This window comes from Aythya fuligula, chromosome 2, assembly GCF_009819795.1.
Source record: "Aythya fuligula isolate bAytFul2 chromosome 2, bAytFul2.pri, whole genome shotgun sequence".
Lineage (NCBI taxonomy): Eukaryota > Metazoa > Chordata > Aves > Anseriformes > Anatidae > Aythya > Aythya fuligula.
The window spans coordinates 145,007,579-145,032,392 of NC_045560.1; the positions used below are offsets into that span (position 1 = coordinate 145,007,579).

Consider the following 24,814-nt stretch of genomic DNA (forward strand, 5'->3'; position numbering starts at 1 on the left):
CAGTTGGTACCACATCACCTGCTTGGTTTATAAACCTCAAGATCTCAGAAGATTTAACTACAGACGGGCATCAGCGGTCTTCAAAAAGGAGCGCAGCTTCAGAATAATCCATACATTGGGCTGAAGAAAACTACCAAAACCCTAATGGATTATTGATTTGACATCAGTTATTTCGAGTCACTTCTGCTTAGTTTATGAGCCATGCCACCGTGGAATTATAGGGCACCTGAGGAATCTAGATGACTTTCTGTATCATCTCCTGCCTCGTATGGTGTTTAAAGCCTCTAACACCGCTTTCCTGTGGGTTTGTTTGCTGCAGGGTTTGTTTTCGCTTGTTTGTTTTTATTTTATTTCTCCCTCAACAGAACAAAAGAGGTGAATACATCCATACACAACATTAAGTGAGAAGAATACACCTCGCCACTTGCTCAGTAAGCAGCTGAATCAAAGCACGACTCAAAGGCAGTGGCAGTTCAAGGCCATTATCACTGCTTCCTCTGCATTAACTGGTTACGTGAACTTCTTGAGGCATAGTTGGGAAATTGTATCCTATTTACCCTGTAGCTCAGTCTAGAAAAAGCAGGCCGGGATGTTAACTTTGCCTGCAGCAGCCCATGCAGCGCTGTGCTCTGTGCATGTAGCTCAAGCAGCAGTGGGATCACCCCAGGGTTGTGCCTGCTGCTGAGCGCTGCTGGCACCACATCAGGACTCCCTCCAACCCCCCCAAAGCCAGCAGGGGCTGGGCAAGAGGTGTGGAGGGGACATCGACAGGGCAGCCGGCCTAAACCAGCCGGGGGATATTCCATACCATGGGGTGTCACACTCAGCAATACAAGGTGGGTGCTCTCGTTAGGAAGATGCCTGTCCTCCCAAACTGCTACAGGTATTGAGGCACTTCAGTACATGGCTGAACATCGCTCGATGGGAAGTAGAGAAATATTGTGTGCTTCCATGTGGCCTTCGCTTGTTTTCTCCCTCTCCCTTCTCCCTTTAAATAATTCTTATCTCAACCCATGAGACTTCTTTTTTTCTTTCCAGCATCCTTTCTTCTCCTCCTCTTTGTCCAAGGAAGGGCAGTGGGACAGCAGTTGTGGTGGAGTTCAGCTGCCCAGCTGGGTAAAACCAGCACACACGTTCATTGAAGACCAAAAGGTTCAACTACCCCCAGGCAATGCCCCAAGTAAAACACTTAATAAGCATCCCATCTTCCAGTTGTTTTATTTCTCCTTTTAGCAGGAACTAATTCCAAACTGCTGCAGTACAGGAGCTCTGGAATATCCCTGCAAGCAAGAGGGGAAAGCCACCCCAACAAAACCAGGTCTTCCTCTACAGCAGGTACAGCCTCCTGAAGGCAGTGGCCATTCACACAGAGCAAGTCAGGCTCACTGCAGGCACTGCCAGGTGAATTGACACCCATTTACTGGAGGCACACCCACCTGCTGCTCACACATGCTAGCTTCTCATCCAGTTACTCAGACACTTCAGAAACTGAAGGAATTTAAGATTATAAAGCCTACAAAAAAAGCTGCTCCAAATTATAAAAGTAACTGATTCTATTCAAAACCAGGCATGTAACATGGAACAAAACATTAGTTAGCAACTAGAAGTAAATCTGGTAAATATCTAAAACGTAAAATGAAAAAAAATTGCTGCTGACAAACAGGTAGGTGGAATTTGGCTTGCAGAACTGAAATAGTACAGACACAAAGTCTGCTGCTGTGCAAATGCAACACGAGAAGGGGAGATCACTGGGTAGAGGCTTGTCTGTTTGTCACAGGCTGTGGTTTTTTTCAGCTCTCTCAGGAACTTGAGTTAATCAGCTAATGTCTTGTAGGCACCACGAAAGACCTGTTTAAGTCATTCACTTAGGTTCAAGTGAGCTGCTTGTTCCTGCAAGGGAAGGAAGTTAAAGGCAAACTGCAACGCACCAAATGAGACTGTCATTAGACAGCAGAGAAAATAGTATTAAAGGCAGAAACACACCAAATGTAAATCAAGGCATCTTTTAATTAACAGACCAGTCTCTTCCTGATTTCTGTGTCCCACCACATTTTCATTTATCTTTTTTGACTGCACAATGGTGCGGGTTAACAACCATCCCAATGGTTATCTACAAGCCATTAGTATACTTTAATTATTGCCTCAACATCAGTAAAAATGCACCATTACATCCGTGTATTTAAGCTCTCCATCGCCCTGCTCACACGCTCGTGTAAGGCGTTTCTCTGCAATGCAAAGTTTCCTAACAAATTTCACAGTACGTGGATCCATCCTTATTTCCATGGAAACCACCGGGGCCACGGGCACTGCAGAATAACTTTCTTGTAGAAACATTTCTCTAACACAGCCCCAGGATTTCAATCATGCGAGCAGCAGGGCATTAGATGTTATTACCACGCTGTTAGGAGGCAGCGAGAGGGCTGTAATAAGATAAACGGCCCAAATCCTACTAGTTACAAGCGGGACGGAGCATTTCACCAGCACTACTTAGCATATTACTTCTAAGTCACAAGATTCACAGCACTCTAATCTTTTGAAAGCTGAAAATTTAGCATTTCAGGCAATTTTTCTAAACTGCCACCATAGTTTAGACTCATTATTTTTAATGAATTCAATACACAACCCTCATTTTTAGGGTGAGAGCTGATGAACACGCTCCTGTAGAGCGCACACAGAAATAGTGAAGGCAGGCACAGTTTCAAGGCTTCGTACACCAGAGCCTTACACAACATGTATATATTGTGTAGTAGTAAACTGCCATTGTTGAATTATTGGAGTGTTTATTGAACTAGCAGTGCATTTGCAAGCAGGTTTACTCCTAAGCATCAACTTCCAGCAGTTTCCCATTAAATGATTTCAAGATGACAGCCACAAGCAGCAGCAGCCAATTTTACTAATCAATATTTTCAATCAAATTGTGCAAAACTACTATCATTTTGAAGCTGAAGAGAAACTGCAAGAAAGTCACCCTTATCTATTTGGCCTTCAAAAACTAGTGAAATAGGGTATAACTTGGCAGGGGGAGGGCTGGTTTTCACCACCAACTGATCCTTTGCAAAGTCCATCATAACCTGCTCAACACTACAGGAATACACGTACTGTTTGACAGCATGTCTTAAAAAAGATGACCTCCACGTGCATTCAACAGATGCTTTTAAGTAGGCAGTAAAATCCCTGCTAGATGTGACTTGTACGACATTTTAATCATTTATAACCTTTTGCATGACGTGTTTTCCACATTCAAGCACTTACCCTTTTGGACAAACTCTTGATTATGCACTAAAGGACTGAGATCGAAAAAGATTGTCCTAGTAACAGTAGTGCAATTCTGAGAACAGACTGGACAGGGTCTCAGCTTTCCTGGGGACTTAAAACATAAAATTGCAGGAGGAAAAAAAAGCCACCAATAATGAGCTATTGTTGGTAACCTTCAGCTTCCCCATAATTCAGAGAGACTTGCTTTTGTACCTCCATCTGAAAAAGGAGGTGTGAAAACCACTTCTGAAAGAGCTCATTTCTAATAATAGCTAATATTGGTGTTTAATCTCCCTGCTAATATTAACATTCTCATTTTCTCACTGGGAGAACCAATGGATAAGGTAGTACAGCCTTCTGTATTATCCTCAAACACTGATTTGATAGCTGAAGTAAATACTGTGTGCCATCTTAAAATAAATTTAAAAGCTTTAACACTGCTGATTTTCAGTATCAATAATGTAACAAAAAAATGGAGTGCTAAGTGCTGAGAACTCAGCCCTATGTTAACAAAGGAGCTTGCTTATTGTCCTCAGATCTGCGTATATAGAGAATACAGACAAAAAGCAACTTATACCTCCAACAAAGATACTGAACACGAAACAGACACTTTCTTAACACAAAAAAAATATGTCTACTACATACTGTACAGCTACAGGGCTCTGTGGAACAGGAAGGATGTGCAGCAGGCAGACAGCAAGGCAGGATATAATGTTTAAGAAAAACAGCAGAAACTGCCAAGCTTTATCTGCTCAAAGCAACATCCCAACCCTCCTTTTCCAGTAAAGGACCAAATATTCATAATAGAAAATTAGCCTGTTATTGCATATACACAACAAAATTCAGGTGCATCTTCAAACTCCAGTGAACAACAAGTCTTTATTAACTTTAAAATTAGATTAAGCCATAAAAATGAATAAAATGCTTATCTGAAACAAGCATACACACACAAGTAATTCGAGAGTATTCCTACACTTATTCCTAAATAACCTTGTGCGTGCATGTTACACAAGACATTATCAAGGTTAAATAACTTATATTGTCTTTGCTTCGTATTCTTGATTTTGGATTATTGAATAATCCTACAAAACACTAACAAGACAACTACACAAGCATGAAATTTTCCAATTGCACATAAATATGTTTACTTTCCATTAAGATGATACCATGTAACATGCAGTAACAATTGAACTGCTAAGCACTGGTGTTAAAGCAGACGTGACATCTATAATCTTAACACTTCCCGAAGATTTAAAAATGCAGCATGCTCAGACTGCCATCACTGAGAATACATTTTGAGCATGCATGTAAACAAGGGAAAATAATATGCACAGGAATCAGATCTAAAAAAAATATCTGGCAAAGAAAGATTAATAGGAAAGAAGCCAGCAGCAATAAATTGAAAATACATTATCTTTTTTCAAAGACCAAAAAAAGAAAATGACTTTCTCCTCTTCCAAAACCTTTCATGAAGTCTGTAAGATTTGTTTAAAGGGTGGAACTATTAACTAAAAACTATTAGATAAGGCATAAAAGACGTTTGTTTTATATGTACCACAAAAGGCCTTTCAGAATCTCTATCTCTTGCCAATGTCCTGCTGGATCTTACACTTCCCTGAACTATATCACGCTGCATGACAACTGCAAAGATCTAATTTTATTACAATAAAACAAAAACCAAAGGAACATGTTTAAAAATATTTCAGTGTGCAAGAGGGCAATGTACTGCCTCAGCAGCTAACCCGGCTACTTTCTCCTCTCCAGTCTTAGGCAGCTCAGTCAAAACTAACACCTGCAATAAGACACAAAGGTAATGTTTACTAGCTCTTTTGTTTCTGATGTGACACTTTCATCATTAAAACGTAGTGAATTATTTGATATTTGGTGGCAATATTCTCCTTAATATTAAAACAGCCCAGTGGGAACCAACAGAGCACAATACACTGTTTTTAAGAGCTATGCATACACAAGTACAAGGCGAGAGACCGATGTGCACATAGCAAGAACAGCAAATAACAAGGAGTTTGACTGTAAATGACAGTAGCACAGAGGGCAACATATTATTTCTCCTTGCACACAGGAAAGAAAAGGCTGTTTTGAAATTATATTTTCCCCTTCAAGTCTGAAGCCTAACACTGTTCAACACATTTAAACCACCTCCACGTTTAGATTAACTCCTTTTGTCAGCACACCAGTTTCACAGTACGAAGTGATACCAGATGTTTTAGCTTTAAATGCCTCACTGGAGTATACTTACCGTGACATTTAGTAGATGCTGAGTGCTCCAATGCATTCTTACAAATCATTTAAAGTTTGTGCTTTGTTAGCAAGTATACCTGCTACCCACTGAGAAGAGATGCTGAAATTTTAATCCTCAAACCACCTCAATGTAGGTGCTTCAGCCATTTTAAATTAAGAAATCTCAAAGGGGATAATGTCTATATTTAGGAGTGTAATTGATGGCAAGAGCAACAGCTTGGAATAAATAGCAAGTCTCTTCCACACTAGAAGAAACCACTCACAGACCAAGGACTGGAGGAACACTAGGTTAGCAAAACAACAACAACAAGAAGATTTTGTTTGTTTTAAATAGGAATGTGCCAACATAAAAAGGGGAATAAAGAACACAGATCATATTCTTGGCACACTTCATTCAACTCCCTACCACTTGGATTTATACGGCTGTTGCTGTGGTAACAGACAAAGCTGGCTGTTGTGGTTTCACACTGGTAGGCAGCCAAGCACCACGCAGCCGCTCTCACTCCCCCTCCTCGGAAGGATGGGGAGGAAAATACAACAAAAAACTCATGGGCTGGGACAGGAGATCACTCACCAATTACCTTCATGGCCGAAACAGACTCAGCATAAGGGAGATTAATCTGATTTATTGCCAATTAATAACAGACTGGAGCAGGGAAAGCTAAAAGCAGTCTAAGAACACCTTCCCCCTTGCCCCCCATCCATCATCTTCTACCTCCCCCTCAGTGGTGCAGGGGCATGGGGGCTGCAGTCAGTCCCTGACACTTCGCCTCTGCCGCTTCCTCACGGTCCCTCTCTGCCCCTGCTCCCCATGGGCTCCCTCCCACGGGATGCCATCCTTCCCGAACTGAGCCTGCAGGGGCTGCCCACAGGCAGCAGCTCTTCAAGCACTGCTCCCACACGGCTCCGTCCCACAGGGTCCATCCCCCAGGAGCAAACTGCTCCAGCACGGGTCCCCCATGGGTGCTGGCAGCTCCCCCCAGGCCCCCCGCTCCTGCGTGGGCTCCTCTCCACGGGCTGCAGCTCCGGCCCGGGGCCTGCTCCTGTGGGGGCTCCTCCACCCATGGGGGGGCTGCAGCGTGGAGATCTGCTCCATGTAGGACCCATGGGCTGCAGGGGGACAGCCTGCTCCACCAGGGGCCTCTCCCCAGGCCACGGGGGAACTGCTGCTGCCTGCCTGGAGCACCTCCTGCTGCACTCACCTGCAGGGCCGCTTCTCTCATGTTTTCCCACTCCTCTCTCTCAGCTGGTGTGGCACAGCAGTTTTTTACCCCCCATTTTCTTCAATCTGCTCTCCCAGAGGCCCAACCAGTGTCATTCCGTGGCTCAGCTCTGGCCAGCAGCAGGTCCCTTTGGAGCAGCTGGAGCTGGCTCTGCTCTGACATGGGGCAGCCGCTGGGCTCTGCTCAGAGGCCACCCTGCTCCTCACTACCAAAACCTCACCACCCAAACCCAACAAGTCAAACACTGCAGAACATTTTCCATAGAGTGCTATTAATCCTACCAAAGTGTTACCAACAAACTTAGCTACTTGGAGAAGGAAGGGGTGAGGAAAAAAGCCCCCAAATTTCACTGGCACTTCCACTAAGCCTGAAAAAATTGAAGGTATATTCCAGTGAGGTTCTTTCTTTTACAACTTGGTAGTACACATTAGTACTCTCCCTTCTGAATGGAAGCACTGCTTCATCAGCATGCTCCCCTCTGGGTTATATTCATGCAACTCATCATACCTGAATATTAATACAATGTGTGTACATAATATGGAGATATGTAAAATCACCCAACCAATACCAAATGTCTGCATGTTCTCCACCATTCGAGTTTCCAGGAAGACATCCAGCTAGACTTCAGTTCACACACTCTCAGTCTCTACTTAATCTGACCTACATTTTAAAGAGACCACACTTTAAGATACCATTCAGACTTCTTTGGAAGGACACAGAAAACAAAATGCAGCCTGAAGGACACACGGTCCTAAAATCCCTTTCTGCATGCAGAGCTGTACAGAGAGCAGCAAGCAGAGCACACAGCCTGGGCATTTTTTGCAAAGTCTTCAGATTGGATAAGGAGAGAGGAAGAAACCAGAAGGAAAACTGGAAAAGCACAGTCTTCAAAACTTAAGAAAATGTCAAAAATTAAGGCAATTCAATACAGGCTTCTTTCATTATAAATTTTAAATGAAACGTACTTAAATGCTATGGAAGTGTATTGCTTTCCTTCTGAGCATCTCAAAAGCTCTCCTTAAAAAAGTATTCAAAGATGAGTCTTGAGAACTAATTACCAGGAAATGTGATCTTGTGTTTTCACTTACTGTGATCAGACAAATCATCTTCAAGAGCCCCTTACCCCTGAAGCTACCTAGGCCTTCCTTATCAACAGCTGGGAACGTGATCCTGTTTATCATATACATGTACTTTCAGGGCAAAAATAGCTGGTAATAAGAAAACAAGGTACAAGCAACTTAAATACCATGACTGCAAGTAAAGTAACTATGGAAAAAACAGCTCAATTTTCTTTAAGGCAGGCTCACAAGCTTTTATGTAGATTAGAACATAAAAACAACAAAGCTCTTCATACCACAAACAAGAACACAAACCATTAAGCACACTACATCACCAACCCAGGGATAATGTAATGAAGCTTAAAGTAACAACCTTGGAGTAAGTCAGTCAAATCTCGTATCTACACTATAGCCACACTAGTGCAAATATAAAGCCTACAAGTATGTCTGGACAATGGCTAGAAGTTACATTTAGGCCAACGTGTGTTTATATTTTATTTAACTAGACAAGGATATCTTAAGATTTAGCTTGAGTTTATTGCAAATTTTAAAAAATGTGCCTCAATACATATTCAGAGAATTAAATAGATAGAATATTACCTGACACTGGAACACCATCTGGAGTATTAATAGTGCCTCTATACTTCACCTCCGAGTTTGATGGCCTAAAGATTTAGGCATGCTGCTATCCACAAAGGCTTCTGCTGAAAGCTTGGGCAATACTCACTAACTCCAGACTAGCAATTTGTTACTAGTATTAAGGTTTTCCACATTAACAACTACAAAGATAAAGGAACAGCAACCTACAGTAGTTTTGAGAAGTCTATATAAGTTTTACTACTTCCTACAACACATAAAATTTATGCATAATGGCCATAAATGTGAAAATGACTCCTACACAATGGTTTAATAAAACAGGAAATATCATTTCTTTTAATGAAGCAATAAGAGCAGCTAGCATTTTAATGCATTATCATGTTGTTATGGTTGTAATTACATCGCTACGCAGGAGCAATAAATGAGGAAGCCTTATTGTCCAGTCAATGTTCTCCAAAAGTATCTCTGAATATAGTTTTTGAATGCATATATATATTCAACAGAGGTTAGAATTAGATTTAAAAAGTCATATATTGGTGTTTAAGGATTTACTTGGTTGAGAAGCTGTTTTTCTGCAAAAAACATCTCTGCAGTTACTCATTGTATGTTTATTCCTGGAATATCCTCGCATAATGCAGGATATGCAAAAAATTAAACAGCTTCCCAATAACAATGTATTTCTGTGTGACTACTCAGGAGATAAACATGATAAATAAAAAGCACTTAGCTGGTCTGACAGCCAGGACACTTGCCTTACTAAAAGATCCCTGTTACCCAACCCACAATTGTTATTTTTGCAGAAGAAAGCTTCCATGTGCCCATTATCCTCATACTAATGGTCTGACATGGCCCACAGCCCACCAGATACAGTAACTATGTTGCTTAATATTAGTTTGATTTCTACATGACATCAGCTTTCATGCTTACCTAGCAAAAATGTTATTCACCCTACCTGATCTCACGTCTCCAAGAGACACAGCAGCTTGTCCCCATTTTTACAGCTTTACACCTTGCCTACACTACCACTGAAATTGTGAGATGTGCAGAAATGCACAGAGGAGGCCCTTGGTGCAATCCTAGTTGAATAGGATTAGAAGTTTCACTACAAAAAGCATTCTAGAAAGTCTCCAAACCTTGGTGGAAATTCAGAAGCTCTTATTAAAGCTACAGCACACTTCATGAAAAATTTAAAAACTGGATGATCTGTAAACTTTTTCCATGGCATGCCTGAAAGTTTCACTTTGTATAAGCTTACCTGAGAGTGCAAGTTCACAAGATGAGGCTATGAAGCAATGGAAAAACAGCACACAAACGAAGAAACACAGGGTCACCCAACAGCCTGCTGCAGGCAGGAACACGATGTTATGCTGAGCCTAAATAATATTGGCATGCATATGATTACTTTATTTTAAAAAAAAAAAGGAATACTGCAAAAATTAAATGAAGAGTTACTACAAACTTGAAACAAGGTTCGGCTGCAGACTCCCATTGCAGTGATGCGCCCAAGTGGAACACAGGGCTTCTTAAGGACAAACAAACTTGCTCCAGTTACTCTCACTGTCACGGTGCAGTTGTTTTAGTATCTGAGTTTGTCCTCTTTGCCTCATTTACTCACTTTGCTGTGTGAGATACACAATGCAAAGGCCCTGCAGAGCAAACAGCTGGCACTTGCACAGTTAAGGGCTATATTCTGGTGTATGCGCAAAAGACCCCAAATAAAAACTGCAAGAGCAAAACATCCATTCTGAGAAAGACTTAGAGATAACAAATCCAGCAAACACAGTTCTTCACAATATTTTTATGGTAGCTCTTATTTAAATGTCAAGAAAAAGTACCTTGATCATTAACCCAGTGGGTACAACAATAATTTCCTTGTCAACCTCTCTAATTTTAAATTCTCACCTGAAGAGAAGACAGTAACAGCGTTCTGAAGAAGCCAGCAACATCCCACTTCCTACAAGTTGTAAGATGTAGTGTACTTACATCTGATGTAGATGTAAGTGTACTTACATCTGAAACCCTGCACCACACAGGCTCCTGCATCTCGTAGTATGATCCTAACACTGAACACTAACAGAACTGTGGCATGGAGATAATAAAAAGTCAGATCCCATATGACTACAGGACTTAAAGGAAAAAGAGGAAAGATGGTGTTTGTTAGCATTAAGGAAACAAACGTGAAGATTTGGAAAAAAATCAGAACATTTAGGTTGGAAATGAGCTTCAGGATCATCAAGTCCAACCATCACCTAACACTACAAGTCCACCACTACACCACGTCCACACATCTCTTATATAGGTCACTTAATTGCACAGGTAAGTAACCATAAAACTGCCAGCTCTACTCAGCTAGTCCCAAAACCTCTTTCAATAAAGGAATCAGTACTACCAATATTCCAAAATTCATCAGCTTACAGCTTGAAGTTTACTGAACCTCATGGAAGCAAAGTATCAGATCAGTGAAACAGATCAGATTAATAACAGCAGCTGAACTCTAAAAATTCAGACCAGCACCCCCAAAGAATCTGAATGACTGCGATAAACAGGAGACCAACAGCATCTCTTGGAGGGGGGAAAAAAAAAAAAAAAGCAAATTATGAAATAAATGTAAAGCAATGCCATAATTTCAGATAGGGTAAAATAATGACTACACCTCTGGGGTCAAATCACAAGTGACACCTGAGGTGTTTGCTACTAAGAGCCACTCACCCATGGAACTGAAAAGCTGGCAAGCTTAGAAGCATGGGAGAAATACAAGTTCCAAGGTCAGGCACAACCTTCTCTACACTACACCCATAAATTCTGTCAGAAACACTCAAGCATTCAAGCTCCAATATGGTGCTCATGTATCTGGACACCACTATCTACACAAAAATCCAGAGGCTTCCAGGAAACATACAAGGCTACACACTGCTGCTACTTCTCCATTCAGCAAGGAAAAAAGGGATCAGACAACCTGTTGAAAACAATTAACTGGGCAGAAAGCCTTTGTCCTTTCCTTCTATGCATTCTTCCCTCTCCCACGTGCACCCCCCAGGTCTGTGCTTCTCTTCCTCCTCCATGGCTGAAGCTTAGGAAAAGCATGCTATAATCCCTGCTTCCCATGAACCAGTGAGCAGAGACAACATTTAATTACCTACAAGGGGCAAGACATCCTTGGTGTCTGGTCACAACCACATCTCTTTCCATCTCTAAGCAATGCCCCTGCCATTAAAGGCAGTTACAAGCAGCTGTGAATGCAGCTGGACATCCAGAACCAGCTGCCCTGAGCCACCACCAGGCAGGTGACTGTGCACAAGTTCCAGAGACAATCAGAAATCCAGGCAACTTTTAGTCTTTCCGGGTCTGAGTTGTTTAACATCCCATTCTCAAGTGGCAAAAGGTGATTATAAGGTGACCTTAACTCTGTCACAAAGAAAAACTAAACCAGATCTGCTCAAGCTAATAAAACAGAGTAAGATATTTTAAATCTCATCATCTTGCAGCCGAGCAGCTAGTCATATGTAAGCATCACTTGACTCTTGAGTTCGCAGCTGTAGTAGCAGAAAAGGGTACAGACTTGTGCTCTTCTTCCTGTCAAATTGTGAAGGCTGGAAAATTACATCCACATTTCATTTCAGAACGGACTTCATAAGAAAAAGCACTCAGGTGCTTCATTCAAGTTACCAAGTGTCTATAATGTGACACCTTCCTGAATCTTCCTAAGCTTTTGTACTATTATTTTGTGGAGCACACTAATAGAGTGCTAACATTTTTTTAAAGTTACATGGACTTAGCCAATCTTAACAGTCAGGATTTCTTTGTTCACTTTTACTTCCACCATGACTGTGGTTTTTAATTTACTCTTGCACTACCTGAAACAAAAATGCACATGAACTAAATCCAAATGGCACCACTGCATAATAAAATAAGGAAATCATCAGATTAAAATGAGAAAGAAGTTAAATTAGGCACAAGTAGAGTATTTTGTAGTTAAGAGGAAGCCAGACATTTAGAACATTTAGAAGCTGACATTTAGAACTTCTCCAGTACCAGTATTATTTTCTTTTACTGTTCCGCTGAAATCCTTCTTTCTGGAAGTACTTCTGTATTCTCACACACACAGAAGACTGATGCATCTTCTATTTTGTATAAGCAAATCCAAACCAACCTACATGTCTGTGCCTTTGTTTTCAGAGCAGCTCCATCTGACAGCATTACTGATGTCACCAGCAGGACATGTGGCGCCAGCAGAGGGAAATAGATCACTGACTGCCTGACTCCCACCACTTCATCCCCAGTTCTGGCATGTCATTACTCTGGTCAAGGCTAATTAAGGCCCATTAGTTTGTGAGAGAACAGATGAGACGTTCAAATCAGCAGGAGGCTAGAAAAGTTTTTAGCAGATTTTGAGTAGAACAAGCTTAGGACTTGGGAGCCACTTTAGTTACAAGGCGAGTAGATTTATGCTTCTCTTCACCCCCGGCACCACAGCAGGTTGTGAATCTCACTGCTAGCATCCTGAGAGAGCTCTGTGTAAGATCCATTGAGATCATCTGCAGGTGGAAGGGTGAAAGCTTTCCAGTGCTTTCAGTAAGCCACCTTCACCTCTAGACAAGAGACACTAGCACAGTGTATCTGAGTAACAAATGAAGACAAGATTAAAAAAAGAAAGCAAAAAGCATTGCTGAACATGTGCTGGATAGTCAGAAGGATACCACCAGGGCCACTCACACCTGATGTGAATATGCTGTAGTTCACAAGGTAAATTACACATCTGAGAGAGAACAGTTTTGAAATATCTGTTCTGTTTAGTTAAGAGAGAGACAAAAGAAATCACATCTAATAGTTATTATTAAACCGAAAATTGATTTTAAAAGTTCCTACACTCAGAGAAATTGAATTAGAGGTGCCAGCCTGTGTTCTGCTCACTTTTTTTTTCCAGTGTTCCCTCGAACTTGTTAACAAAAAGCTACAGACACACACATACACTGGAGTCCATCTGTTTCTAGCCTGTTTGCAACAGCAGCAACCCACTGTCAGTTGTTGGTTTTGGGACTACAAATAATGACTGGTCAGTATTCATTACCCCTTTGGATAAGTCATGTACACTGAAGCTGTAAATACCTAGACACTGTACTGTAGAAATACTCTCAGCCATTACTTCAAATGTTCTCTTCCCAACCATAAGAACCTGCATAGAGAAATAAATTATTACTCATCTTCCCAAACATTTACTGAACTGTAACTTTGGAATAACAAGGGAGTCTACCCCTAATTGATGCCAAACAGGTTTTTGAACACTTGTCCCAAAATGGTGAGCTGCTCCCATTACTATTATATCAACCCTTCACAGTGCTCCAGTGACTCCTGGCAAAGATAATGAAAAAGTAAACAACGTTTATGCTCTTAAACACTCAATAAATTATTTATTTTCCCCACTCTGTGATATTTCTGAGTACTGCCAACTGCAGATAGGAACTGACACAGCGAGTACCAGCAGCAAGACTGAGAACCAACTTCAGTAGACACTTCTGCTCAAGGTCTGCGTGGTCAGTTCAGAAACAGCCCCGCTAGAACAGCTTCACTCTGGCTTTTTATCTCTTACTCATAAAACGCGGTAAGCTGTGGCCAGCCAGACAAAGAAGGTTAAAGGCACAAGGGATGAAGGCAAACCCAGTACGCCTGCCAACACCTCCCACACCTCCCCGCAGCGCTGGACACGCACGGAGGAAGCACAAAGCGAGGGCCCTGGAGCAGAGCAGGGTTAGGGACAGAGGCAGAGGCTGACAGCCGGGGAGGCGCTGCGGGAACGAGCCCGGGCCGCGAGGCCGCCGCTGCTCCCCAGGGCCGCCGGGGCGGGCACTCACCAGCCCGTCGATCTGCACTTGCTTCACGGCCGCGTCCCCGGCGGCGGCGGCCTTGCCTTTGCCCTTGGAGGCGCCGAAGCCGCCGCCGGCCGCGCCGGAGCCCTCCTTGCGTGCAGCCATCCCCACCGACACCCCGCCGGAAAGAGAGAAGCGAAACCCCGGAAGCGGGGCTTTAAGGCGCGGCGGTGCGCGGCGAAAAGGCTCCGGGCGGAAACACCTCGGAGGAGGGAGGAGGGGGAACGGGGCGCGCATGCGCAGGGTGTGGAGGTGGTGGGGGGAGCACCTCCAGGAGGAGAGGGGGTTGGGAGCGTTGGATTTGAGCTTGAAAAAAATAAATAAATAAATAAATACATACATACATAAATGGAGCTACATGAATAGCTGTCTCGAGCGTGAATAACACCCCATGTTCTGAGGCAGGATGCAAAAACACGACGTTACGTACAAAGCCCCAAAATATCAGCCTCTCACCTCAGTCTCAAGAGAGGGTTTAAGGGATATGTGAACCATCAACTCTTGTTATTTGCTTTTTTTTCCACCTTCATTTTAAGTACTCCAAACCCCACTTTTCAACTTTTCAGTTGAAAAATTAAATCGTCTGTGAAAGGTAGGTGTACCAAGCACCCCAGCGCTCTCCAGATGCTCTGCTGAGTATGTAACCTCATAAAAATCCACCGTGAACCTTTTCAGTAGTGTGATTGACGCCAACTTCTAGCTGGGGAGGGGGAACATACCAACGCCAATACTGAAATTATCTGTGTTTTCCAGCAGACAGGCCCGGCACTTGTCTGTTCCAATAAAGTGGACTTAGCATCACTGAGAAGGCTCCCTACCAGCTGCCCGCATGAGGGCTAGGAGAGATTCAGGCAAAGAATCTCGTATAATAAACATACCCAGCAGGGAAATCAAAACCTAAATGCCACTGATATCACTGATAAGATCTGTATTGATTATAACAACAGACGCAGATGCCTGGCTTAGCCATGAACACCTCACCACAGATGTCTGAAGATAGGTGAGATGAAGCCCACTTCAGATTTCCCATTGGGGAATATCCATCAAGTGGAGTTTGAGAGTGAAGTTCAGAATTTGCAGCATCAAGGAGGTCAAACATGCCCCACAGAGACTGAAGTGTGCATGTGCAGCGGGATTAGGGTGCTGTTTTGAAACAAAAAAATGCTTTGCACAAAGGCTGATGCAATACCAACCTGGAGTTTCACAGCGGTGTTGTGTGGCCAATGAGCTCAACCATCATGTAGGTGTTGCAAATTGGAGTCCTACCCTTAGCAGCTTTCCATGAGTTGCACACCCACTGGCACTGCCTTTTGAAGTTTTTCTAAAGAACAAAGTCACTTGATTCAATATTAATGCTTCACGGTGCTGTTATATACACATGCATACCCAGATTTAATTTACAAATATAATCAAATAGCTTTAATTGAAGAAAACTAAGATTAAGAAGCAATATTATGGTAATGTAGTGGTTCTCAACTACAGCCTTTGGACTCGTGGAGATCTGTGGGCTACTTCAAAGATGTTGGTGAAAGGTATCTACAAAGAAAAAACACGCAAATGCTTTTTATCGGTATATCGGTAAACACACAGAGCTTTACCACTGGCAAATTCCTAGGGATCTGAAAAGGAAATGAAAACCCCTCGGATAACATAAATGTGATTCATTATTCATGCCTATCAGTTTTTAAACAGAAAGTCCACATAATTAAAAAAAAAAAAAAAATAGTATCTACAGCACAGAACATCAGCATGTTCAAAGCCATTGCTGTGGGCACATAAAAAAGCCATATTCTATGGACTTGCACATTATTTAGTGCACTGCCAGAACAGGCCAGTCAATTTGGTTAATTATGATTAACATGAAAAACGAAACAAAAATATCAACTTCCTACTATATAGAACTAATCACATCACTGTAGGCAAGAGGTCATAGAAAATTTCACCACTGGAAATACCGATTTTTTGAAAAAGAGAACATAAAAAGGATGTCAAACTCGGGAAAAAAAAAAAAAGAAAAAAAAAAAAAAAAAGAAAAAAAAAAAAAAAAGAGTAGCATCACCCAAGCTGCTCAGGAAAACCACAAACATAAGACTTCCATCACAAAATAATTGAGAAAACTCAAGTGGTGCCTGAACTCCATTAGTCATTTTTAAATGATAGTCCAAGTCAGAAGGCAGATGGAACCAAACAAAGCCCCTTTATTCCTCACTCCTGCCTAAGTAAGAACCTTGATAGAAGTCAGATGTGTCATCTCCCTGCACAGCCTCACCGCACCGTATCAGTGCAACGAGCAGGAGGAGCGCTGCTAAATGGAAATTATCTGATTAAGGCTTCAAAGATGTAATCCCTTCCAAATCGGCAGACTGGCTTTACCTTAAGGGCTAAAGCAACCTGAATTACTTTTGTACATGCTGCAGGCTAAGACCATCCACATGAATAGTTACCAGAGATCAGCTAACCTGCAATGACTTGTTACCAGTTGGTTAATGAGTTGTGTCTGAATTCTGTGTTGTGTTTTGTTTTCTTTTTCTCCCTACCCTCAGCAATTCCAAATATTTCTGAGCATAATGAATGCCTTAATTTCATTATCACAAAGTGTACAGGAATACAAAAGAATCACTTGGGATACGCAGATAGCAGTCTGTACTTGCATTGAGACACAACAGCACCCCAAATACAAAGCGGCATTAATAGCTCCAATTGCCTAAAACAACATTAATTATCTACAAACAGAAACCACGTGCATTAAAGTAATCTCCACTGCTCAGTGGCAAGAGATTCTCCTAACACCAAGTTAAAATTGCCTTGTAATATCTTGTACCCTCACAGAAGTCTCCAGTTCAGTTATCTGGAGGAGATGAGGTATTCAGGCCTCTTCTTTTAAGCGCAGTGGAATGCAGGCACCTGGCACGTCCCAGCAGAGCTGCCCCTCTTCAATGTGCCATTACATGTAACACTGACGCTGCCTTAGGTCAGGCGTACATCACTTGAAAGAGAAGTCAGCATCTAACATCTTCCCTTTGTGGAGCCAGGTTTGTATCTGGGAGCGAACCGTACGGCTGTCCTTAATGGCTGCGTACAACAGCAGAGCTCATTCCACATAACTCTGCCCGTGCTAAATGGCACAGTCTCTTCTCTCCTTTAGAAATCCCTTTTGTATTCACAGCCTGCCTTTTGATACTATCCTCTCCGTTACTCACCACTCCCTTATCCCATAGGATACCCACCCACCCTCTTGCTCCCCCATAATGCCCATCCATCAACCGCAGCTGTGCTCAGAAGCATGGAGCACCACATGAAGGCAATTTCAGAAACTCACAGCTCCTGGAAGCAGAGCTATGTGTAAACCCTCTGTAATTCAGGGTTTTCAGCCATTTGTGTTCTGCTGATCTCAGCATTTCCATTCTAAGGAAATATTCCCTGGCACACCAGCTCCAGGGTGACAAAGGCTCTCGCTGATAAATAAGGTAGCGCTCTCCACCCTCTTTGTTCAGATATAAATCCCTTCACCGAAGTCAGGCCCTTTGCATACTTCTGTCTACAGCATCTACAACTGCCTGTCTCACTGATAAATAATAAACTTTGGAAGGGTCAGGTATTCATCCAGTGCTTACTGATGCCCACAGAGGAGCTCAATGAGAAAATTTAACGTCACATTATATAGTTGTATAGGCATTTTGCCCCACTTCTAAATACTAGGACTTGTCACGGGGCTGACTGTGATTTTAGACATTATTGGTGCCAATACTGAAATCCATTCCTTACTTTTTTCCTAATTTTCTCCAAGAGAATCAAAGTGAAGAAATTGGTTTTATTGGATTTTTTTTTTTTTTTTTTTTTTTTTTTGAAATAAGAAATGGAAAGTAATAAGGTTCAGCAGTGATAGAACAATGGTGAAGGTGGGAGCTACAGCCACATGGAAACCCCTGGAGACAAACATCAAATGCAATAAAGAAACTCCAGGGCCAGAATGTGAGCTCTGAAAATTCAATTTCTTTTCAAGAAGAATGGAGGTTTCAGAGGTCATACGTGGTTTCAGCCATGCTCTTAAACAGATAACCTTTTAGCATTTGTTTGAATAAATATAAAAGCATTACATTAAAAAAATAATAATGGAGCAGCTATTCTGGGCAGTAGCATAATAAGATATTTCTGCCCAAGAAGGAAATGTTTTAAAAATATGAGCTCTTCTCTTGGAACACTTTTTTTTACTGCTCAACTTTTTCTCTGCCTTTTTTTTTTTTTCAATAACTGTTTTCCAATAACTGTTTTCAGTTACCTTCTATCCTTACCCACTCTTTTCACATTCAAGTTGTTCATAGCTACTTTGTGTTATTACTAATGGATCATCACTATAGCGCCTCAAAACCTTTAGCATGCAACTAACAGAAACAAAAAATGACACAGAAACTAACAATAAAATTACCTAATCTAGCCGATGAAAAAGACTTTTTGACATTTTAACTGCTAATTTGGGCCTGCAAATCAAAGAAAATAGTTATTTGCACAAACTTATTGGAAGTTTCTAAGCAGATCCAAACTCTTACTGTAATAGAAGGTTCAAGTTAGAAGATTGTGTAAGTACAGGGAATATGTATCATTTCTCTCCACATTTAAAGAGTCCATTTTTCTGTTTCTATTTCTACCTGAAATCAATGAAAGGGTGAAAAGATATGTTCAATATCTCATGCAGCAGAATGGGATTCTCTCAGACAAATCAGAATTTTGGCCATAAAATTAATTTCTCATCTCAAGTAAGAAATTAAAGAAATTAACCATGTAATTTCACTTCTGATGTCAATTTGTTTAGCCTTATCTTTGTAATCAACTAATGTGCCTTCTGATTGTTGATGACACGCATGCTATCACATGCAGAAGATAACAAACTTCAATAAGAACAAGAAATCAGGAAACAGATGGGAGTGACCATATAAAAAATATAAAATGTTTTATGTCTTCCAACTTCATCCAGTCTCCAAAGTACAACAGTGAAGTCATCCAAAAGAACTAAAGTGGACCAGATATATTTATTTTCTATCACAAAAAATGAAAGAGGGAGAGGGATGCTCTTCTGAAAAAGAAATAATGAGTACTTCCATAGGCATAACAGGAGACAAAGCATAAAGCAGCATAAAGACATTCTTCCCCTCCATCTACTTTTCACATCAGCTACCACACAGTGTTAAATACCAGTCCTGTGTACTCCACAGACCTTTTATTTTTATAGACTATGGCACTTTGATATCACACTTTAGTTCAAGTTTGTCTACAAGCTCTGCAAGTGCAGAGGGAGTGGTGCTGCAATGTCATGCGTGGAACAGAATGGCAACTAAGGAGTGCAAGTCTTGATGAACGGTGCAGGAGGCAAGGCTGCCCCTGTGGATGCCCCTGTGTGTACTTGCAGCAGCATGAAGATTTTTGTTTGTATGTACATGCACATCTTAACAAGCTCCGTCTACCAAAAATGCTGCATAACCTAAGTGATGTGTGTTAGTGTATCTATTCTGAAAGATAAAAGATTTAGTTAGCTGATGTAACCCATTTTGTTTAGCACCCATAGAAATTTAGCTCAAGGTCAAAAAGAGGGAGAGAGAGATAAAAAGGTTGGGATAACATTTGAAAAACTGTCAGGAATTCCACTGATTATTTTTAGCCCTCTAATTTCTTTCTGCCCCAGTAGGAAAGCTAAAGTTTCCTGTGAAATCTTTGTTCTCCAGAGCATTCTCCACATATTTGCTACTAAGCAGCCACTTAAAAGCCCACGTAGATGTCTGCTGGATTCTTTTTCTTACCCATGGAAGCCACCAGTATGTAGTGAAACTAAATATCCTAACCTACACATTAAATGTGTCCTTTTTATGATAAACAGTTTACAAGATCATTGATGTGGGATGTACCGTGATGGGTAGTTAGGGTATTTAAGCCAGAAGTAATTTCCAGTTAAGGAGTACAGTAACAGTAGGACCAGAAGGGTTCTGAAGGCTTTATCACATGGAAAATTCTCATCTGCTGAGTTCATACCAATCCATAAAGAAAAAGCAGGGATTGTCACAGCCGTGTTTATTATAAATCCAGATGCTGCACTCCCAAGAGATAATAGAAAAATAGGTACTGTAAAAGATGAATGTACATGATGAAGGGTAAAATTCAAAAGCTCAAAACCAGCCCCAAGGTGATGAAAGGAGCAGCCAGCAATGAATAATAAACATTCTGACAAATAATAATTTAGTGTATTAAATGCTGCTGAATCTTCTTCTGTGGCCTATTTATACCTCAGGAAAAAAAAAAAAAATCTAAAATACCCCTAGGAAAGTATTTTCAGACATATTCCAACCATGCTTTACTGTCGTGTGTTTATTTATGATAGTTTTGATTCCAAATGTTGTAAAGGAAAACCCTACCCCTTTCATTTTCGTAAATCAGTTCATTTTTCATTTTTAAGTATGTCTGGTGCTAGGACTTATTGCAGATAACTACAGAGCACAACATGTGCCCAAAAGCAACACATTCAGATTAAAAAGGTCTGACACAGGACAAGTTTGGGAGAATCAGGAGCTGAGATCTTTTTTCCTGCCAAGCTACAAGCATTTGCCAAGTGCCAGCTATTAAGGCAAATCTTTGTTATTAGGCCTACATCAAAGCTTTTTTGATAAAGAACAGCTAAAGAACAGCCATAGCTTCAAGTAATCCACATGTAACAGCAATTTTCTGTTACTTAATTCTACTCTTGCCTTACCTCGTATCTCAAAACAAGAGCTGAACTCGTTTATGCCAAGAGACGGTCAGCTCTGCAAGGAGCTAATGCTCTTCTGGTGCAAGTCATTCTGCGTGCAAGCGGAGAAGCCATTTCCTCTGAAGCACGGCTTATCATTGCTCAGGTTTGGGAAGTTCAGCATGAAGCTCTGCTCACACTTTTGGTATATATACATGTATGTCTCCTTCTCTAGTGTGACAGCTTATTTTCATAAAATTTGTATATTTGTAAGTACTTATTCTCATAAATACTTACCCATAAGGTATTAGTATTATTGCAAAAGTCATAGGAGCTGTTTTGTTAGATCAGAATTGTATTCTCGACTTTCAAGTATTCCAGCAGCAGTCAGGGCCCCGTGTTTCAGACAAAGAAGTTCCACACTTCAAATTCTGTTTTCTGTCTTTCAAAAACAGTTCCTGCGAGTTAACAAAGCTTACAAAGGCTACGAAGTGCTTCAGCATTTTCCACTCTCTTCACCTTCTTTTCCACAAAGATACTCCTGGAAGGCAGTCTCCTGTTAATGCCAGTTCTTCAACAAAATGTTCACTTTAAAATAAATATGTAAGTAAGTAAATAAATAAATAAAGCTCTTAATCTTATAGTAGTGCAGCCAGATTTTTGATGAAACTTCTTGACTATACAACTACAAGTATAATAACAAGTAATTTCAAAGAGGTATCTTCCACTAAGCTTTATGACAAGTTTTGTTGTGCTGCAGATGGCCTCTGTAAGAGTATGTGGAATATGAATGAGGGCATTTGGTTCACTAAATAATGTGGTTAAGGACAATTCAGTACAAAAGAAATAACAAATAACAATTTAAGTGGTATGTTACACACACAGAGATACACAGAAATTACCAACTGGGCAGGTGGTAACAAAGACAAGAGTGAAGAACAGCACTCTTAAGTGATAAACTGATGGGCCAGTAAAGGAACACCCCAAAAAGCCACAGTGAAGAGCATCAGCCTGTGTCATTGATAAAGAGGGGAAAACATTATTATTTCAATAATTACAAAATATTTGAGGGGGCATATGGAACTGTGCAAAACTTTTTTATGAGGTGTCAGCAGGGGCTTGTGAAGTTATGTAAAATTTACAGGGGGGTGTTCACAGAAATGGCCAAAGGCAGGAAAGGAAGAATCAGGGTGGATCCAGGAGCAAGTGTGGAAAAATGGGGGCAGGAAGAGTCTTCTTATTAAAATTCTCTCTTAACTATTTCTTCTGTATAAACTCACTCTCCTAGGCAAGGATATCGGATGGGCTGGGGGACTGTGCCACTGTGTGAGGGATCTGCAATGCGATGTGAATTGGGAATTCCAGTCCTGAGCAGCCAGGCAGGGAGAACAAGACTTTGCTACCTTATCTACAATTTCAGGTAGTGTTGCATATATGTCTGGCTGTGTCAGTGTCCCCTCTATGTGTATGCAAGTGTAAATACTTGTCCAGCACCTGGTTGTCTCCTACAAAATGTACATGGCTCCACTACAGCAACCAGGAAGGAACAATCCCCAGGTCCTGGTGACCACAGGATTCAGCAGTTCCTATAAGAACCTTCAGTTTCTTGTTAAAACATCCACTCTATGGAAGACTCACAGGAATAATAAAATAAGTGAATGTAAAAGGAAAATGCTGAGTTTTATTACATCTATAGTTTTATTATATATATAGTTTTACATTACATAGAATACTATCAAAATGTTGAAGAAAAAATATAGTACTCAACTGCTACAGTGTTCTTACAGACACTACTTTTAACATTTAAAATGTATCACAAAGGAAATTTTAGAATAATTGCACTGAAGTGAGATACAATTCACTGAATGGTATTGCAAGTAGTCTATCATGCAATTAATGCTATCTTCCACACAATGAAGGAGAAATCTGTGCTGTTGGTTTGCCTGCCATCCTTCTGAACATCTTTTACCATACCAATTGCATTACAACTTGTCTGTGATGATACTATTTACCAATTGAGCTGTGGGAAATATCTCACTGCAATGGTATTTAACAGCCAACTCCGGATTATATCTCCCTTTGCATTTAGTGCAGAATTATGACTAGTTCAAGCTCTCATTTACTTGCTTTTCCTTTTTATCTCATTGTGTATTAGCAGCTGTTATCATTGCAGTTCTGTATTCTAGCCGACACCTCTAGTGTGTGATGTGCTGGCAAAGTGTTCTTAATGAGGAATAACTGCCTGTCTTTGGCAGTTAATTTTGTGAAAGAAAAAGAAGGGGGAGGAGGAGATTACTTCAAGAAAAATAGAGTTCATCTACTAAGGTTTTGCTTTGGAGTCTTGCTGAGTGGTTTTGTCTGATTTTTTTTTATACAATGAAACTAAGAAATTAGACGAACTGGGATACCATGCCAGTATGAGAATAGGTCAGCAACACGAATGAAATGTAATAAAGCACAACAAATTCAGCATATCACTTAGCTCACACAACAGGGCGAGTACCCACGTATGCCCATGACACTCATGAACACATGGAGCTGCTCCCTGAATACTGCTGGAAAGGACTTAACAGCAAAGTACTGCCAAAAGCACACTCATATCCCATGGAAAATACTTTCAATCACCTGTTATTTGCACTTTTCATCTTGCAAGCACTTTTTGTCCCCATTTAAACATTTTAATTTCTAGAACAGTAACTAATTGCATTGCTTTTCAACTTCTTTTAACAGTAAGTAACTTTTTTTGGAAGCAGACGTTCCCAATACCTATTTGTTAACACAGAAACAACAACAATACAGTATGACAGGTGGGTATTTGCCTAAATGACCTTAGAGCAGACTGACTGTTTACAATGAGCAAATTGGCAGGTACCTGCAGTACCTTGCTTGTAATACAGTTGTCCCTGGCATTAAGATGTCTCCTGTTGGACCTGCACAGAGCCAGATGTCTCTAATTATCATTTTGATGGTGTTAAGATATCACATCCTCTTTGCATGCCTAAAATACTGGCATTAAGTTCTGTTTGTTAACTGCCAAATATCTGGTGTGTTCAGGTTTTCAGATGAACAGGGAGAGGTTTGTGCCATCCAGCTTTCTGAATGACAGCTGTTTCCCCATGCCACAGTGAAATGGCATTGTTTATGCGTCATGAAAAAAAAAAAAAAAAAAGAAAGAAAAAAAGTATTAAAATGCAGAATACATGCTTTTCAACTTTAATTTTGTGCACATAGAACTTGATATACATAAAGATATCTACTACAGCCAAACGTTACAAGGAGGAATTGAATAATCCTGCCTAAAAGTATGCCAATGCATGCCTGAACTACCCTGACATTGAATTCTCTGGGACTCTAATTATAGTTTAATGATTATACTGATTTAGGAAAAAAAAAAATAAAAAATGCGTATTTCTGCTCTTAACAAATGGTAGGTGCTAGAACAGCGTCCCAAAACACAGAATAATGAACTAGTTTACAGGTAATCTGTGTGCCTGAAGCGACTCGCTGTCCTCATACAGTTGTCCCGCACCATGGGCAGGACACCCAGCTGGTTCTCCTCAGCTACACACCCGGCACAGCAGATTACTGGAGGTGGAGAAACACATGGGATTGAAAAAACGAGGCTGAGTTAGCTGGGCCTGTTTATCCTGGAAAAGAGAAGAGTGGGGGGAGACCTCATCGCTGTAAATATCTGAGGGGAGCGTGTTGAGAGGATGGAGCTGCTCTCTTTTCAGTTGTGCCCAGTGACAGGATCAGAGGCAATGGGCACAAACTGAAGCACAGGAGGTTCTGGCTGAATATGAGGGGGCACGTTTTACTGTGAGGGTGACATAGCACTGGGACAGG

General features: G+C 41.1%; 1 protein-coding gene across 1 annotated transcript in view; it reads right to left on the bottom strand.

The window, feature by feature from the left end:
- The window catches only part of EIF3H (eukaryotic translation initiation factor 3 subunit H), an 83,286-nt gene extending 68,889 nt beyond the window's left edge, over nt 1–14,397 (bottom strand). The window contains exon 1 of the mRNA XM_032182081.1: nt 14,242–14,397. Coding sequence (XP_032037972.1) covers nt 14,242–14,361 — 120 coding nt within the window. The 5' untranslated portion in view covers nt 14,362–14,397. The remainder of the gene's footprint in view (nt 1–14,241) is intronic.
- Between the last annotated feature and the right edge of the window lie 10,417 nt (nt 14,398–24,814).